The sequence below is a fragment of the Rhea pennata genome, chromosome 7, assembly GCF_028389875.1.
Source record: "Rhea pennata isolate bPtePen1 chromosome 7, bPtePen1.pri, whole genome shotgun sequence".
Taxonomy (NCBI): domain Eukaryota; kingdom Metazoa; phylum Chordata; class Aves; order Rheiformes; family Rheidae; genus Rhea; species Rhea pennata.
Genome location: NC_084669.1, coordinates 14534212 through 14551367, shown reverse-complemented (window position 1 = coordinate 14551367; position 17156 = coordinate 14534212). Strand labels below are relative to the sequence as shown.

The 17156-nt window shown below is 62.0% G+C and overlaps 3 protein-coding genes across 5 annotated transcripts; 2 read left to right on the top strand and 1 right to left on the bottom strand.

Moving 5' to 3' along the window:
* Positions 1–2665: 2665 nt before the first annotated feature.
* LOC134142758 (steroid 17-alpha-hydroxylase/17,20 lyase) lies at positions 2666–7016 on the bottom strand. The gene is made up of 8 exons (XM_062580235.1): positions 6711–7016; positions 6041–6179; positions 4524–4753; positions 4224–4310; positions 3908–4117; positions 3477–3646; positions 3294–3397; positions 2666–3039 (listed from the first exon to the last, which is right to left on the bottom strand). Exons 1-8 carry the CDS (start codon positions 7014–7016, stop codon positions 2771–2773), a joined length of 1515 nt encoding a protein of 504 aa, XP_062436219.1. The 3' UTR covers positions 2666–2770.
* A 977-nt stretch (positions 7017–7993) lies between these two features.
* BORCS7 (BLOC-1 related complex subunit 7) lies at positions 7994–12075 on the top strand. The gene is made up of 5 exons (XM_062580500.1): positions 7994–8165; positions 8699–8761; positions 9489–9532; positions 9970–9990; positions 10460–12075. Exons 1-5 carry the CDS (start codon positions 8010–8012, stop codon positions 10509–10511), a joined length of 336 nt encoding a protein of 111 aa, XP_062436484.1. The 5' UTR covers positions 7994–8009; the 3' UTR covers positions 10512–12075.
* Positions 12076–12118: 43 nt separating this feature from the next.
* AS3MT (arsenite methyltransferase) lies at positions 12119–16503 on the top strand. 3 transcript variants are annotated; one of them, XM_062580498.1, is made up of 11 exons: positions 12952–13024; positions 13371–13411; positions 13644–13771; positions 13852–14002; positions 14089–14225; positions 14564–14633; positions 14715–14796; positions 14879–15010; positions 15088–15230; positions 15449–15580; positions 16284–16503. In XM_062580498.1, coding segments are annotated over exons 1-11 (1116 nt in total). In that variant the 5' UTR covers positions 12952–13023; the 3' UTR covers positions 16383–16503. The 3 variants fall into 3 exon arrangements, with proteins under 3 accessions (XP_062436483.1, XP_062436482.1, XP_062436481.1); XM_062580497.1 differs by lacking the exons at positions 12952–13024; positions 13371–13411 and having other exon boundaries at positions 13429–13771; XM_062580499.1 differs by lacking the exons at positions 13371–13411; positions 13644–13771; positions 13852–14002 and having other exon boundaries at positions 12119–13024.
* The last annotated feature ends 653 nt before the right edge of the window (positions 16504–17156 follow it).

Here is a 17156-nt window from a genome sequence, read left to right as displayed (position 1 = left end):
AAGAGATGGGCTGGATTTCTGCGCAGTGCAGCCCCGCTACTAAGTGACTGGAAGCAGGGACTGGTCTTTTACTGCTGTTTAAAAAAATAATAAGACTTGTGTCATGTTTTCCACCCTGAGAATTATCAGCTGCTGTGTTCACTGATCACTTTTTTGCGAAGAGAATTAAAGATCTTCAGTGCCACCCGTAAAAGTTCTTGACCGCATTGTGGCTCCGTTTTGTTTCTCGCATGGCGAAGGAAGCTAGGAGGACACCGGTGCTTAGGGAGCGGGGCTTTCCTGCTGTACACGCTGGTGACCTCCTGCCCACGCGAGACCTCCCGCCAACACGGCTGTAATTACAGCAAAAATCTTGTTACCTCTGCTGCCTCTCCAGTTAAGGCAGAGGAACTTCCCCGGTTCCCCCGGACATTGAGGTACCCCCAGCAGGGAAGTAAGGTGAGTTGGTGCGCCAATCATACAAGGTCAGGAGCAAGCAGTGGTGGGGTCGTTTTACTGCTCCTCGAGGGTTTTTCAGGTTTTGGAGACTATAAAGAGAGAATTCTCCAGCAGGATGGATGTCCCCGACCTGCGCTGCCCGGTGCGGGGGGAAGTCTCGCCTGTGTGTTTGCTGGGCGCTGTCGCGCGATGCTGTGCTAGCGCAGCGGGCGGAAACTCCCCCTCGAGGAGCAACCTTGCAATTTTCCTCCGCTGTATCCTGCGCCCTGTTGGCATTTGTACGTCTGCTTGTGTTATTTTCGTTATTTTCCCCCTTTCGTTCCCTGTGTGTAGGAAAGGGAGGGGGGAGGCTGCCCCGCAGGGCCGAAGTCTGCGTGCGCTGGGAGGAGGAGGAGGGTTGCAGACGGAGGATTTACTTCTCGGCTTGTTTTTGGTCGCAGAACGGCTGTGCCCTGAGGTTTGTGCTTACTGAGCTCGCCTGGCGCCCCGCTGCCCCTGCTGCCAGCCCGTCTCCGCTGCAGGTTTGGGGTCCCCGTCGAGCCGGTGCCCTCTCCATCACTGCCCAGCCACGAGGAGCCAGCGCGAAGCTCCCCGCAGCTTTAGCTACTCAAAAGCCGCCAGGCATTAAACCTGCGGTGGTATTTTTCCCCTAACAGCTGCTGGGGACTCGTCCCCACTGCAAAAGGCCACGAGAGATTTGCATGGAGAAGAGAACTGCAGAGGACGGGCAAAATCGGCTCAGGGCAAAGTGGCACGGAGGTGCTGGGGCGAGGGGACTGGGCAAAACCCCTTGCCCTGGGGGCAGCTCTGCCTCGTGTTAAACCATGATGCAGAACTTTAAACGTGTTTGAAACACAACTAATTTGTGGTTGCTCCTCTGGGGGATTTCCTATGGCAAACCAGGCTGTACCTGAGGGGTGGTTTGGCTCTCAATCTCTACTGCAGAAATCACGAGACTCTTAAGGTTAGCTCTGTTTTTTGTTTTTTGTTTTTTAAAAAAAAAAAAAAAAAAAAAAAAAAACAGGCTTGTTATGTGATAAAAGTGAAATTGTGGCCGTGGGTCAAAGGTTCAAAATCGAGAGTTAATTAAAAACTCAACCTCCTCTTTTAAAGCAAAAACATGCTTTTGTTTGCGGTCTCCACTGACAGCCGGTGGTTCTGGGTAAGCCCACGTGCCCTCCCAAGGCGCTCAGCCCTGTGCATGTCGCAGTTCTTCCTTTAGCTCCTCCATCAAATCCTGAACCCCTCCAAAAAATGGACTCGGAGGGGGAGGACGCGCCTGGCATCGCCCTTCCTTTGTTCTGCTGTGTCCTGGGCAGGCTAAAGGGACTCACTGGGTGTCAGATACCAGCAAAGAGGAGACTGAGCAAGAGCTATTTGGTGGCAATTCAAGAGCAAATGTGAACTATAAAACATTGAAACATGGAGCAGAAAGTTAGTGGTGAGGAGGGATTGAGGGTGGTTGGTTGGGTTGTTGGTTTGTTCTCTTGGCTTTCCTGCCTGCTAGCAAGAGATAATTCGTGTGTGTGTGAGGAGGAGGGAATAGGAAGATACGTGGAGATGTTTCCTACAGCACTGGAGTTGGGTCGTGGGCACCAGCAAGTGGAGGGAGCTGGGTTTTCCTTTCCAGCTCCAGCTGCTTTTCCTTTGGATGCTCAGAGCCACAGTTGTGTCGCTATTTAGTTAAATATTAAGAGGGCAAGTAATAGAGAACCAGAAACCTAATTGCACAGTGCCCTCGGTGGCACCGTGTTTTATGGCGAAAGCAAACACGGCCTCTTGCGTTACAGGCAGGTTACGCCGCTCGAGGCGGGCAGCCAGGGGAGAAAGGCCACGGCGCTGCAGGGCCAATGTCAGCAGCCCCCGGAGCTCGGTGCTGAGCCCCAGCGCCTGCCCCCTGCGCTGGGCGGGGGGGGACCTGCTGGGCTCAGACCACGCGGTTTGGGGGCCTCTGGGTGCTTCTCCTCATCCCTGAGTGATGGGTTCAGCTGCTCTCTGGAGCACGGGTGCCTGGGCCACCCAAAGGGGAGGGTGAAGGGCTGTTCATGTTAGCAGCCCCCACAGCGGGGCCAGCTGTGGTGATGGCCTCCTTGCCCAGCCCTGCGCTCACGGGAGTTTTGGGGGCTACCAGATGCCTCAGATACCCTCCCACCTCCTCCTGCCCTCCATCACCTGCCCAAAAAACAACCAGAGCCGCTGAGTTGGAAATGGCTTTATCCAGATGACCCGCACGTGCGGGACAGGCAGCGCGTGGCTTCTGCGGTCCCACAGTGCCCACCCAGCCCCTCCTGTCCCATCCCACCTGCCAGCCCGGATCTGGGGCTCGGCCTCGTCACGAGGCCGCCCGCCAGGCCTCCCGCAGCCTGGCCTTCACCCGAAACTTCTGCACCTGCAGCACGACGCCAAACTTGCCCTCCAGCGAGGGCAGGGGCTGGCCCTGGGGGCACTCCAGCGTGAACCTCTGCAGCACCCACGCCAGGAAGAGGAAGAGCTCCATCTTGGCCAGGACTTCGCCCAGGCACACGCGGATCCCGGCCCCAAAGGGCAGGTAGCTGGGTGAGGGCGAATGGATGTGCTGGCCCTGCTTGTCCAGGAAGCGGCCTGCGAGGGGAAGAGGCACCGCTGGAGTTAGCAGAGATCTGCTCCCTCTACCTGAGATCTGCCTAAACTCATTTCACATGTCCCTCCCGCAAGCCGCAAGAACAGCCGCGCTGGAGCAGTGGCAGCACAAATTCCCTAACCGAGGCAAAGCAGGGTCTGACCTCCTGCCACCGGGCCTCTCCCAGGATTAGCCTGGCACCTCTCCTGCTGTTTCCCCTCTGCAACCCACAACAGGTAAGGAGCACGCAACCCACCAGGGTTGAATTCCTCAGGCTTGTCCCACTCCTTCTCGTCGTGGTGCACGGACCAGAGGTTGATGACGACCCTGGCGCCCTTGGGGATGGAGTATTCCCCGATGCTGCGGAGCAAAGACAGAGTGAGAGGGTCAGTCCCCGTGGTCTCTGTCCGCATCCCTGCTGCGCCCTGGGCGATCTCACCTGGTGTCAGCAAGGGACACGTGCGGGATGAGCAGAGGGGACACGGGCCGGATGCGCAGCACTTCACTGATGGTGGCCTCCAGGTAGGGCAGCAGTGGGCGGTCGCTGAGGTGGGGGTGACGTGCCAGGCCAATTTTCTGGTCCATCTCCTCCTGGATTTTCCTCTGGACCTGAGCGAGGGACAAGGGCAGGGCTTGAGCCTGGAGAAGGCATTCCTATGTACATGGGGGCTCCCCATGGCAATGGGGTCCACACAGTATCTCCAGTACATCCCAGGTGGAAATCTAGGCAGAAACAGAGCTCACAGTTTGATACCGCTTGATTCCAAAGTCTAGCATCTCTCCTGGCATCTGCCCACCCCAAAGCCCCTTGATGCCCCCTGTGCAAGAGGGAGTCCAGGCTGCTCCCGTGGGCTGGGGCACAGGTCCTACCTCAGGGTAGTGGAGCAAGTAGAGCACAGCCCACTTGAGTACGGTCGTGGTGGTCTCCACGCCTGCCCCGAAGATATCCCCCACTGTCATGAGCAGATGGTCATCTGTCAGCGACAGCCCCAGCGCTGGGGGGCTGCTGTTCTCAGCGCTGAGTCTCACTTGCAGGAGGGCGTCCATGAGGTCCCTCACGGTGTCACCACAAAAGGCTTCCTGCCGTGGGCCACATGTGAGCCAGACTGTGCAGGGCACAGGCCCCCACACCAGGGCCACGCCACCGCAGCTCCCCTTTGTCAGACCCTCCCTGTCCCACCAGCACCTTGTGTTCAGCAAACTTCTTCTGGAGCAGCTGGTCCCTGACCTTGATGCATCTCTTCAGCAAGGCCAAGTCCTTGTTGGGGAAGATCTGGGGGAGAAAATTGCTGTCACACAAAGGCCTCCAGCTCAACCAGGCATCCGCAGGCGCATGGACAGCTGTTCTGCACCCACCACAATATTGGCTCTTATGGGATGCCTGTGCCAGGACCCTCCTAACCCCAATGGCTCAGGTAGCCCCACCTGCAGGGCCCATCCCAACTTCTTGCCCTCTGGACACCCCTTTGGGCCCTTCTCCACTCACCTGGAGCCAAGGGAAGATGTCCACCAAACTCTCCTTGGCCACAGTGTCCACAATGCCCTGGCTGTACTCCAGCATGGCCTCAAACTCAGGGTCTCCACGCTGGTATGAAGAGTTGAAGCAGAGCGAACAGACCACATTGGTGACAGCTCGTGTGAGCTCTGGGGCCACATCCAGGGCCATATCCTGGGCAGTGCTGAGCGTTTCACACAGGGATGCCGCCTCCCGGCAGACTGTGGGGCAGGCAAGGGGCAGATGTGGTGATGGTGAGGCCCAAGACATCCCCAAAGGAGTAAGATGGGGCAGTCTGGGGCTTGCAGGGCAGCTTGGGGCCGGACACAGCTCATAGGTGCTATAAGATTCCAAAAGTGAGTTACCTCAGGGATGCTAAAAGGGGCTACAGCTTTTTGTGCCCCTCCACCCATGCCTGAAGCTGATAACTCTTTCCTCTTGCCAAATGCCTCCTTACTTTGGGCTGAAATCTCTCCTGCTCCAGTCCCTCCCAATCTAGCAGCCCAGCCGAGGCCAGAGCTGGGGCTGTGCTATTTTGCTCCCCCAGAATAACCTCCTTCCCAAAATACCAAAATCTTGGAGCACTTTGGAGGAGGCTGGGGATGTCTGGCCTCATGCTGACTTCATGTGATGGTGCTTGTGCTTGCGTCCCTCTGGGAAAGCTCAGTGGGAAGAGCAGCCAGGGCTCTTGGGGTGCTCCTGTGCTCCCCACCTGGCTGAGCTCGAGCAGCCTGCAGAGAGTTGCATGTGGGGCTGAGCCCAGAGCGGCTGCAAAGGGGCAGCAAGGACAAGGAGCAGCATCCCGGAGCCAGGAAGGAGCAGAGAAGACAAAAGACAGGCAAGGCCTTCATGTGAAGCACAACACTTCCTCCTGGCTGCAGCCAGGAACTCAGGAGTCTGGGACTTTGCATCTCCCAGTTGTCAGCAAACAGCTGTGCGCATGCCAGGAGGCAGCGATCCTCCCCGCGTCCGGTGTGCTAGGACACGGACATCTGGCCATGCTCGTTGCCAGGCTTGGCGTAGCACCCGCCTGGCTCCGTGCCTCAGTTTCCCCAGCTGTCAATGAGGAAAGCCAAAGCTCTGGTAACACGCATGACAAAAATGCATGTGGAAGGGTGTCAGTAAAACACTCGGGAGGAGAGAGAGAGAAACAGCCCCCAAGTAGGCAAACTTGGGGGATGCCAAGAGGTTTGGGCAGAGTCTTGGGCCATGGGGCAGAGAGAGGGGGAATGAGCCCCTGGCTGTCACAGGGATGGCCTGAACCCTCTCATACATCCAAAATTAGTCACCCCTTGGTTCCCAGAGGATCAAGGAGAAAGCAAAGCTCCAGCCGTGTGCAGCAGGGAGACACAAGAAGGATGGAGCCCCTGCAAGCTCCTGCATAGCTGTGGGTGTCCTCAGTGGCACAACATGAACTGGCCCCTGTGCTGCTGCCCGGCCCCGCTGTGGAGCTGGCTGCTGCCTGGCAGGTCCCTGGGGGCTACCGGGCAGGCTAGGGAGGCACTTACTGATCTTCTCGAGGGCGAGCGAGCCCTCCCCGAACATGGAGAGGGCCGCGTGCACCAGCTTGCGCTGGAACTTCCACAGGGGGCTGTAGCTGGCGAAGGCGATGTCCTTGCCTCCCCGCGACAGCAGGTCCGTGGTCACCTGCACAAATGCAAGCGCGGGGTCAGTACGTTGGATAGTGGTGATACTAGGGAGGAGAGAGGGGTGGCTCAATGTTTTAATCCCTCCTGCCTCCCTCCTGGGGATGGCCTGGGGGCGGTGGTTAGTTTGGGAGGCTGTGCCAAGTGCTTTGGGGAGTGCCATGGGGGATCAGCGCTGGGCAGAGCTGGGGTTTGGGGCTCGGGGTGACCAGCCATGGTATTTAGGGGGAGCAGTGAGGCTGACGGGAGCTTGGCCCTTGTGTCCTGGTGGTACAAAGACCCGTGGACAGCAGTGACCCCAGGCCCCAGTGCACCGAGATGCTGCCAGGCCCGGGGAGGAACAGGCACCCTGGGGATGGAGGATGCATGGGCTGGGCAGGGTCTTCCAAGGTGGGCAGAGAGAAGGGTGCCCCCCCCCCGATCGCATTGCTCTTGGGCAGGACAGGGAAAGGAGATCGCCTGCTGCCGGGAGCCGGGTCCTTTCCCTGTGGCCTTGCCATGGCTGGGGCGCCCGGGCTGCGGGCCGACTCACGGTGCGGGGTCGTCCGGCGAAGGCCTTGCCCTTCTTGAGCAGCACCTCCTTGGCGTGGCGGTAGCTGTTGACCACGACGACGTAGTGGGAGCCCATCCAGAGGGCGTAGAGGCTGCCGTAGCGGCCCTGCAGGCGCCAGAGGTGCAGGTGGAGCTGGGGGTGGCCGGCCAGCTGCAGCAGGCTCCCCAGGAGCGGCAGGGCCGGCAGGCTCCGGGGCTGCTTGAGCCCCGGGCCGGCGCGCCAGCGCGCCAGCCTCCGCGCAGACAGCAGCGCCAGGGCCAGCAGCAGGGCGCCCAGCAGCAGCATGGCGGGGCGGCTGCTCGCGGCCCGGCGCCGAAGGAGCCCTTTATAGCCGCCGTCGGGGCGTCCCCTTGACCCACGGCCGGCCGCGACGCCTTATCAGCGGCCGGGGAGGAAACCGCCCGCCGGGCCCGCGGCCAGCTCCGGCAGCTGGCTCGGGGGGCGGCCGGGGGGCTCAGCCCCCTCAGGGCAGCCTGGTGCCGGCAAGGGGGGCACCGCGGGATGCCGAATGCCTGCGCCGCCCCGGGGGCCCGCACCACGGCACGGTGGGGTGACCGGAGGGGAGCGGAGGGCCCCGGGGTGGGGGCGCGGGGACGCCGGTCGGCTGAGCCCCGGCGTCTCCCCTCCAGCGTGGCAGCCGGGGCTGGGAGGGTGTCGGGGGCCCCCTCACGGACTGGGAGCAGGCTGGAGGCACTGGGCAGATCTGGGAGCACTGGCCGGGTCTGGGGGCACTGGGCAGGCCTGGGGGTTTTGGGACCACTGGGCAGGTCTAGGGAGCATTGGGAGCACTGGGCAGGTCTGGGGGCACTGGGGCCACTGGGCAGGTCTAGGGAGCATTGGGGGCACTGGGCAGGTCTGAGGGCACTGGGAGCACTGGGCAGGTCTGAGGGCACTGGGAGCACTGGGCAGGTCTGGGGGGCACTGGGGCCACTGGGCAGATCTAGGGAACATTGGGGGCACTGGGCAGGTCTGGGGACACTGGGAGCACTGGGCAGGTCTGGGCAGTGCCCATTTCCTCGGGAAATGCCAGGCTGGAGTCTCCATGCAGGGTGGTGTCCGCTGGCGAGGGCACGGCACCTGCTCGCCTCCTCCTCGCTGGAGAAGGCTGCGGGCCAAGAGCGCGGGCGGAGCCGGGCGCCGACGGGGGCGGGCGGCACCGCGGCCCGGCCCGGCCCGGCCCAGCCCGGCGGGGCGGGGCCCCTGCGCTTTCCGACCGGGATTGAGCCCAGGCGCTCGCCGTAGAGCCGTCCCGGAGCGCTGAGGCGGGGCTCGACTAAGATGGCGGCGGCGGCAGCAGCGGCGGGAGGCGCGGCGGACGCCCAGGCCCGCTTCGGCCACTCGGTGAAGGGGCTCCTGACCGAGAAGGTGACGAGTTGCGGCACCGACGTGATTGCCCTCACCAAGCAGGTGCTGAAGGGCTCCCGGAGCGCCGAGGTGAGAGGGGGCGGCCGGCGGGGGACTACGGGGCCCGGCATGCAGCGCGCGGCCGCAAGGCTTGCAGGGAGGCGCGGCCGGCGGGCGTCGGGGGCGGCCGTGGCGCGGTGCACGCCGGGAGCGGTAGTCCGGCTGGATTCGGGCGTCCCCGTGGGGCAGCGTGCGAGGTGCAGGGCACGCTGGGAGGTGTAGGCGGGCGCAAGGCACGCTGGGAGGTGTAGTCCATGCCCGGCCAGGGAGCGGCGCCTGCAGGGAGTTGTAGTCCGGAGTTGAGGGGAGTGGGGGGAGGTCTCCCGGGATAAAGGAGGCCCGGGCTCTGCCCCAGCCCCACGGGCGATCCGTGGGGGCTGAGCGTCACCCCTGCTGCGTGCAACCCCTCGGAGAGTCCCCAGCAGCCTCGGCGGGGGTGGGGAGGGGGAGTTGCTGCTGCCTCTGTGGTGTACCCCCTCGAGGGGGAAAGGCGCAGCTCCGGGTGGGTGGGCAACGCCGAGCTGCTGCTGCCTCTCAGTGTCGTTTGTGCATCTGTCTTTCAGCTCCTGGGTCAAGCTGCTCGGAACATGGTTATGCAAGAAGATGCCATCCTGCACTCAGAAGATGTAAGCTCTGTCTGTCTGCTCGAGCAATAGTGCCCCTAGTGGGAAGGGGAAGAGGAGGGCTATAGGAACTGGGAGGCAGACTTGTGACTGAAGCTCTGGAATGAAACATACAGATTCAGGTAGCAGAGCTGATGGCCAGAATAATTTACTGCTTCTTCAAACACACATATACCTCTGGCACAAATCAGCCTGTAAGCTGTGCCATCTCTTAACAGAAAGCAAGAAAGGCTGTAGGCTGAAAAAAGTACTTACTATTTGTGCCCCTTGCTGGGAAGGGATTGGTGAGCATACCACCCATGGTACTGGGGGTACTGGAGCTGTGGGGGTTAGGTTTAGCTCAGTTGGTTAGAGCGTGGTGCTAATAATGGCAAGGTCATGGGTTCGATCCCCGTATGGGCCACTCATTTGAGGGCTGGACTAGATGATCTCCAGAGGTCCCTTCCAACCTTACCAGTTCTGCGATTCTACTGGTTTTGGTGTTTCTATGGCACCGCAATGACACGGTGATGAGTATGCTGTGGGAGCTCTCAAGGGCAGAGGGTTTTTTATTCCAAGTGGTACATGGCAGCCTGCGGAGATTACAGCAGGGAGCTGCTACTATAAGCCACTTTGGAACTGTCAGGGCAGCAGAAGCTCTGGAAGCATCCATCATTTTGAAACAGCTTGCCCTGTTATTCTGCTGAGATCTCTTGTCAGAGACATTAATTCCTTGTCTTGCTCTCCACAGAGTTTAAGGAAAATGGCCATAATAACCACTCATCTACAATACCAGTAAGTAGGGGACATGATGTACTCTGTGGGGTGCTGAGCTGGTTCCTTGACCCCTTTCCCCACCTCCTCTAAGACCTTGCGTAGTGGAGACTTTGCATGGAGCCCACTCCAATTGATCCCTTTGGACCAGCTCCCAGAAACTGGGCAGGACCTGGAGTTGGGATCCTCCAGCCCTCTCCATTCCTCTGGGATGGAGAAGTCTCTGGCAGGGAGCTGAGATTCTTTTGCCTCCTCTTGCTTGTGCACCAGCTGTCCCTTGAGATTGTGTGATACCTCCAGGGCTAAGAAGGAGAAGCTGGTGCTGCTGCACTTAATCCAAAAACATGCCAGAGTTTTGACCTCCTGACCCCTTGATCAAGTTCTTTTTGATCAACATAACATGAACCCTGAGGTTTTCTGTTTTTTCTTACACTCCTTTCTCTCTTTTTCTCACTTAGGCAGGAAGCGATTCAGAAGAAGTGAGTACCCAGCCAAGCATCTGCCAGGAAAACCTGGGAGACTGTGTGTAGAAGCTGATGGGAACGGGAAGAGTGATGGAGTAGGGTAGGGGAGAATGCAGCTAAAGGTTTTCTGCAGCTGTATTTGAAGAAGCTGACATAGCAGGGTAGCACTTTGCTGCTGCAGAGATCAGTGCTTTGAAGAGCTGAGTTTGAGTGAAGCAACAATTTATGCTAAAACTTCTATTTGTTTCGTTAACGTGGTAGAGCCTGTTAGCTTGATAGGTGAAGATGGTGGAGTAGAACAGAGCTGTCTGTTTATGGGTGTACAAAGTAAGGTTTGCCTCATGCTTGGAGGTCAGTTAGGGGACCCCAGGGTTTCCTTTTTCTGTCATATCAGTGCTAGAGCTGTGCTGGTCTCTCAGGTGCAGGCAGCACAGTGCAGATCTGGGGAGCAAATCTCACCATGAACCTCTTCTTTGGTCCCCAGTGTTGAGCAATCATCAAACCTGCAGGACCAGCTGAATCACTTGCTCAAATGAAGCATAGCCAAAGTCACAAGGACGTCTCGACCAGTGCTGAGGGCAGCCAGCGGTCCTTTCCCCTCTCCTGAGTCAACTGCTCAGTTTTCTTTGGAGGCTGGGTGTCAGCTGGGATATGTGCAGAGAGTGTGTTCCTGAGGATATGGGCCTCTCTTATGTGTTCCTATCCACATCCCCATCTACAAAACGTGTGCGTGCTTGCCTGCATCTGATCGAAGCAAACTCGGCAGATGCTTTCCTTCCACCAGCGTTTCCAGTGCTTGTTTGCTTTCTGTGTGTAGCACCTCCGGCATCCAAGCCGTTCAGGTAACGGATTACTGGGCGTATGTCTGAAATGGTTGGCCATCCCAGCATCCAGCATTTGATACTCTTTTTGTCCAAGGTACTATGTCTTTCATGGCTGTAGCAGGATGATTTTCCTTCCTGACTCTTAACCTCTGCTCAGTTAGAAGCCATCTCCTGTGAGATGATGGAGAGGGGGTTGCTGTGTCTGCCCAGGACCAGGAATCGTAGAGCTAGTTTTTTCAAATATGTTTGTTTCCCCTTGTCCCTCCCCTCACAAGAAATGTAGAAAATAGAGCTGTGGGTTTTAAATACAGGTGCCTGCAGTTTGACATTAATCCTTAGGCATGGAGATGACTAGTGCGATTTGTTTAGAACATGTTAATCAGTGGGAGCTGTAAATGCTCTGGGAGGTAAGAGAGGTGCTTCAATTCAGACCAAGGTGCCGGTCCCAAGACAAAATTTTTTTAAAACCCACTGTCAGTGCTCCAGCTGGATACTATTTGATAAGCATCCTGCTCTGAGGTTATCTTATTTTCCACAAAGCCAGAGTTTGGAATGTCCTCCCCTTGCCAGCCCATCTGCACCGCCTTTGGCCTTCAACTGCATTCCTATTCCTGAGTTACTGCTCCAGCTCTCAATTAAACAGCCTTGGATGTGTCGTGTTTGTATGGGATTGGGAAGGTATCCAGAGGCACAGCTGGGAAGTGGGTAGTGGGGGGGGGGGAGAAGGGAAAACAAACAAACAAACAACTCTGCAAGCCCATATATTCACTTCTGAACTGTTGTGTGTATGAGGGTTAGTGGCTGGGCTCCTGTTCACTTCTTAGGGAGTAAGATTGGGTCCAGGCTATAAATACAATGGTTTTTGTAAGTCACTTATCTGGAGCACTTGGAGCACACTGGAAGCACTTCATTGCCTGAGTGTGCTTTTCATCAGCTGATATGACAAGGCAGATGGATAGTGGGGATCGGCCTGCCACGTTCCTGTTGTAAATCTGCAGCGAAGTGCTGCAACGTTTTGGTTCCTGCCTGGCAGAGCCTTTGCTTGGGCTGGTTTTGCTCTGGCTGCCACCCTTTCCACTGCTGCTGCCTGGACGGGCCTCACCTTGTGGCAGCCCATCTGCTGCGTCCCCTCTCTCTTAGCCCAGGCTAATCTAATCAGTCCAGCAGTACTGTTAGCTTATCCTGTGTGCTGTGCCTCTGCTCTAACATGGGCACAGCAGAGGAGGATGTAAAAAGCTAAAGTGATCTGCTTTACTGTGATAAAAGCTTCAGTTTCTATTTTCTCTGTCTCTCTCTCTCTTTTTTTTTTTTTTTTTTTTTTAAGCCCCTAATCCTCTTTTCTCCTGTGCCTGGCTATGTTGTGGTAGAGAGCAGGGTCTGTACCCCATGCATGGCATAGGCTTCCTTGGGGTAACATAGTGGAGTCCTCGAGGACCGGGTCCAGGGCGGAGATTTGCACCTATGGGGCTCCCGAAGCCTGACCTTGCTGCACTGGGTGGCAGCAGCGCTTAGTGCTGCAGGAGCTGCAGCCTGCTTGGTGCGATGGAAGAGCTGCCCTGACTTTCACCAAGCCACGGCAGCGGTGTCTGCGGTGGGTTGCCAGCACTGCCCATTGCTGTGCCTTGTGTAGCAGCCTGAGGGAGCTGGTTTGGGACAGCAGGTCTCTGCCACCAGTGTGCCCCGTCCTGCCTTGGGCTCTGGGGGCTTCCTGGCAGACCTGATGTCCCCCCTGCCAGTGACTTGGCCCCCCGGCGAGGTCCCATGCTCTGCAGGGTTGGAGCAGCCCCAGCGTGGCGTTTGAGCTTGCATCTCTCTCCCTGCGTTTGGGGTGAACGCGGAGCGGGTGGCCAGGCCGGGGCTGTGCCGCGGTGGTGCAGGGCTGCCGGTGTGGTGGAGAGACGGCGGGTGGCTCGGGGAGGATCGCCGTGGGTGCAGGCAGGCGCTGCGGGTGCGGGCAGAGGCTGTGCGTACCGGCAGATGGCACGCGTGCAGGCAGGTGCCGCGACCCGTACGCGATGACGGCCGGCTTTCCAGTGGCCTGCCTTGGGTGGGCTCGCCCGGCGGCAGGCCAAGCGGCCCCAGGCTCGGGCTGGGGGCCGGGCTGGGGCCGGTCTTGGTGCCGGAAGCCGGGGCTGGGGCGGGCGCCGGGCGCAGGACGTCGGGGCGGAGCGTGGCCTGGCCCGAGCAGAGTCCGGCCGATCCGTGATCCCTCGCAGCCGCAGGCAGTAAGGAGGGCCCCGGGGCGTCCGTGCTGGGGGTTTTGGGGGGGGGTCTCTGAGGGGGGATTTGCCTTGCAGGGAAGTCGTGTCTGGTTTGGGAGGGATTGTCTCCTTAGGGCAGGGGAATCTGGGTTTAGGAGGCTCATTTTGGAGGAGCGTCGGGCTCCCCCAGGAACTGGAGGTGCGATGCTTGGATGCACGTTTGGGGTGTCCCCGGGGTTTGCCAAGGAGGGGGGCCCACAAACAATGTTCCTCGTGTTTGGGAAGGAGGGGGGGCAGGGCCGTTGGGCAGGCCCTGGCATGGTGCCCGTCGCTGTGGCGTCAGGTACCAGCCCTGATGCTCTCCTCGCAGTGGCGGCCGCCACCGGAGAGCAGATCCACCGAATGGTGCAGGTGAGGGGCCGCACGGGGTGCGCGGGCGCCGAGCTGCGGGGCAGCGATGGGGCGGGACGGGCTGCCCCGGGGACCCGCAGCGGCCAGGGAGGGAGGGCCGAGCCCAGGGAGCCGGGGACGCTTGCCCGGCTCGCGGACACAGCTCGTCTGGGGGCGCCGGCGGAAGAGCGCGCGGCAGCCGAGCGGCAGGGCCCGCGCGGCGCTGCGGGGGCTTCCACCCTTCCCGTCTCAGGATTACTACGGCAAAGAGCTGCAGAGCACGGAGGACCTGAAAACCGGCGCTTGCGTCACGCCGGCCGGCCCTCTCCCCAGGGCCGCGAGGGAAGCGCTGGAGCGCGTCCACCAAGAGGTGGTGGCGAGGTAACCCCCGGGGGGTAACCCCCGGCACGCGGCTCCGGGCTCCCCGGGACGCGCGGCCCCGCTGAGCGCCCGCCCCGCAGGTATTACGGCTGCGGGCTGGTGCTCCCCGAGCGCCTGGCGTCCTGCCGCGTCCTCGATCTGGGCAGCGGCAGCGGCAGGGACTGCTACGTGCTCAGTCAGCTCGTCGGGGAGAAGGGCCACGTCACCGGGATAGACATGACCGAAGGGCAGGTGCGGCGCGCGGGGGGACGCCGCGCAGGCCGGCCTTGCCGCCGGCTCCCGTTCCCCCGCCTTGGTCATTCCCTTCGCCTTCCCAGGTGGAGCTGGCGAAGAAGCACATCGCCTACCACATGGACAAATTTGGCTACCAGAAGCCTAACGTGGACTTCATCCTGGGCTACGTGGAGAAGCTGGGTGACGCCGGCCTGGCCGACGAGAGCTACGATATTGTGGTGTAGGTACCGCACGGGGACGCGCCGGCCCGGGGCTGCGGCGGGGCTGCGGCCCGCTGCGCTGCTTGCTCCAGCCACATGGTAGGAAGGGGAAAATCCCGAGCTAGAGTCTGGGCCAGAGCTTGGCAATGCGGTAACAGCCCTTTCCGTGGCCAAACTGGCCTCTCCGATGCCTCTGTTGAGCGGTGGGATGCGCAGCCACCGGCGCTGCCGGGCGCAAAAAACGCTGCGGGCTTTTTGGCGCTCGCTGGTGGCCGCGCTGACGCGGTTGGACCGGCCTCCGGCCCGGGCGAGCGCCGCTCCGGGTGCGATCGGAGCCGTCCCGGTCTGCTCCTCCCAGCTCCAACTGCGTGATCAACCTCTGCCCGGACAAGGGAGCCGTCCTGCGCGAGGCCTATCGCGTGCTGAAGGTACCGCCGGGGCGCCCGCTCCGCCTGCCCCTTTCCCGGCCCGGGCGGACCGCGAGCGCCCGCCTCTCCGCTCCCTCGCAGCCCGGCGGAGAGATGTACTTCAGCGACGTCTACGCCAGCCGGCGCCTGAGCGAGGCCGCCCGGGCGCACGGGGCGCTCTGGGGTGCGTAGGGCTCCGAGGAGGGGCTCCGGGCGGCCGGCCGGGGCGCGCGGGGTGCGAGCCGTGCCGCGCTCTGTGGTGCCAGGGGAGTGCTTGGCGGGAGCGCTGCGCTGGAGCGAGCTGCGCAGCATCGCCCGGGACGTGGGCTTCAGCCCCCCGCGCCTCGTCGCCGCCAGCCCCATCGCCGTCGGCCACCGGGAGCTGGAGAGCGTCGCCGGTGAGGGCCCGAGCGCCCCGGGGGGAGCCGGCGGGACGCGGCGGGACGCCCCGGCTCAGCGGGCTTCTCCCTCCCAGGCGGCTGCCAGTTCGTCTCGGCGACTGTCCGTCTCTTCAAGGTGCCGGCAGGGAGCCGGGCCGGGCCGGGCCGGGTCGTCTACAACGGCGGCGTCGCAGGGCACGAGCGGGAGCTGGTGTTCGACGCCGGCTTCACCTTCAAGGCGCGCGGGGAGCTGCGGAGGGCGCCCGCAGGCCGGGGGCGGCCGCACGGCCGGGGCGTCGCGGGGGGCGTCCTGGGCGATTTTGTGGGGGGGGACGGGGTGGGGGGGGTGGCAGAAATGGGGGCAGGGGAAGGGAGCCCGACCTGCGCGTCTCGCTGGGGTGGCAGCGGGAGAAGGATGCCCCCAGGGCAGCGCCGTCACCGTCCCTCTGCCCCCAGGAAGGGGAGGCCGTGGAGGTGGACGCCGACACGGCCGCCATCCTGCGGAGCTCCAGGTTCGCGGAGGAGTTCCTGATCCAAGACGGCGGAGATGCCGCCGCGCCGCCGGGCTGCTGCCGCGGGAGGGCGAAGGTTGGTAGCCCGCAGCCCCGTGGCGCCAGGACACGCGCGTCCCCGGGGGTGTGGGGCTGGCGCTGGGAGACGTGTGCCGCGGGCCGCCTCGGAGCTGCTCCACGTGGCTCAACCAGCCGCGCGCGGGCCCCGGCTGGTGCTCCCCAAGGTGGGTGCTCCCACCGCGAGGCGAGACGTATCCCTGCCGCGGGGGAGAGCGCTGGGGGCAGAGCCCGCCCAGGCCGGGCTGGCGGTCCCGCACGGCGCTGACGTGAGCGGGGCGCCCAGCCCTGGCCCCGCGGTGCCTTTATCTGCTGGAAACCTCTCCCCTCCGCCTCCCCGCGGCCGTCCTTTCTGCCGGGGTCGGCGGGAGGCGAGGGAGATGCAGCCCCGCAGCTGCACGTCCCTGAAACGCAACCTTGTACTTGGCGGGGGGCGAGGGGGGGGATGTTCTCGGGTCCCGGTCCGAGCAGGAGGCGTTTCTCAGATAAAAGCAAAGTGAAGGTCCCGGAGGAGCTCTTGGCATCCTCCGCACAGCAGTGAAAAGCAGCCGGTCCGACCCCCATACGGACAACCCCGGCAAGCGGGGGCTGCCCTCGCCCAAGCTCGGGGTCAGCTTGGGCCGCCCGGCTGGCGGGGAGCGGGGCGGCGCTGCTCTCCCGGGGCGCTCGCCCTCCTGCTTCCCTCCGGCCTCATCCCGTCTCACGTTGTCCTCTGCCCCCAGGAGAGGATCTGCGACCCCTTCCAGCTGGTGGAGCGGCTGGGAGCCCCGGGGCCCGGCTGCTGCCCCGCCGGCGCCTGTGGCCCCCGCGGGTGCTGCTGAGCGGCCGAGCGACGCCCCCGTGCCGGCGCCTGCCAGCGAGCGCAGGGGACCCGGCCCCAGCGGCACGCGGCTTTCGCTGGAGAGCAAATAAAGGGCCAAGCTGGAGTCCCGTGAACCCGCAGGGGCCTTTGCACGCTGTGTTTTTGCCTTTCGCCCCCTCGCATGGGACTTTCCTCCCCCCTGCCTGGCCCCCTGCGTGCCCCCAGAGGGGTGCAGGGCTGGCCGCCCTGGGGTACCCGGCTCCGGCACGAGGGATGGGGATGGCTGCAGATCCAGCTGTTAGATGCACGGTTTGCTGGGCCCTGGGGAGGTTGAAGGGGCCAGTGGGCTCTCGCTCGAGCACCAGCCCTGCCCGTGGCTCTCTGAGGGGGGAGCTGTTGATTAAGCTGAGTCCCAAACCCTCCGTGCTGGCAGTGGGACCTGTTGTGGTGCCTGCAGCACCGAGCTGCACCCCAGGCTGTGACCGAAAGCCTGGCTGCGCCGGCCAAAGCCTGCGGATCTGCCAGGGAGCAGCAAGGAGCGAGTCGGAGCTCGGCTCTGCCCCGCGGGCTGGGGAGGAAAGCCTGGCTCCGCTGCAAACCTGTGGCAAGACCACTCCGCGTGGCAGCTTGTTGCAGCCCGGCGTGGAAGCCGCCGTGGCTGCTGGGGTACTCACGGTGGCCTCACTGCATGGCTCAGGGTCTGGCAGATCAGACAGGGGTTTGGCAGTAGCTGCCTGTGTTTATTAAGCCCAAGGAGCAGAGCAGAAACATTTGCAGAAGGCAGCTTGGCAGA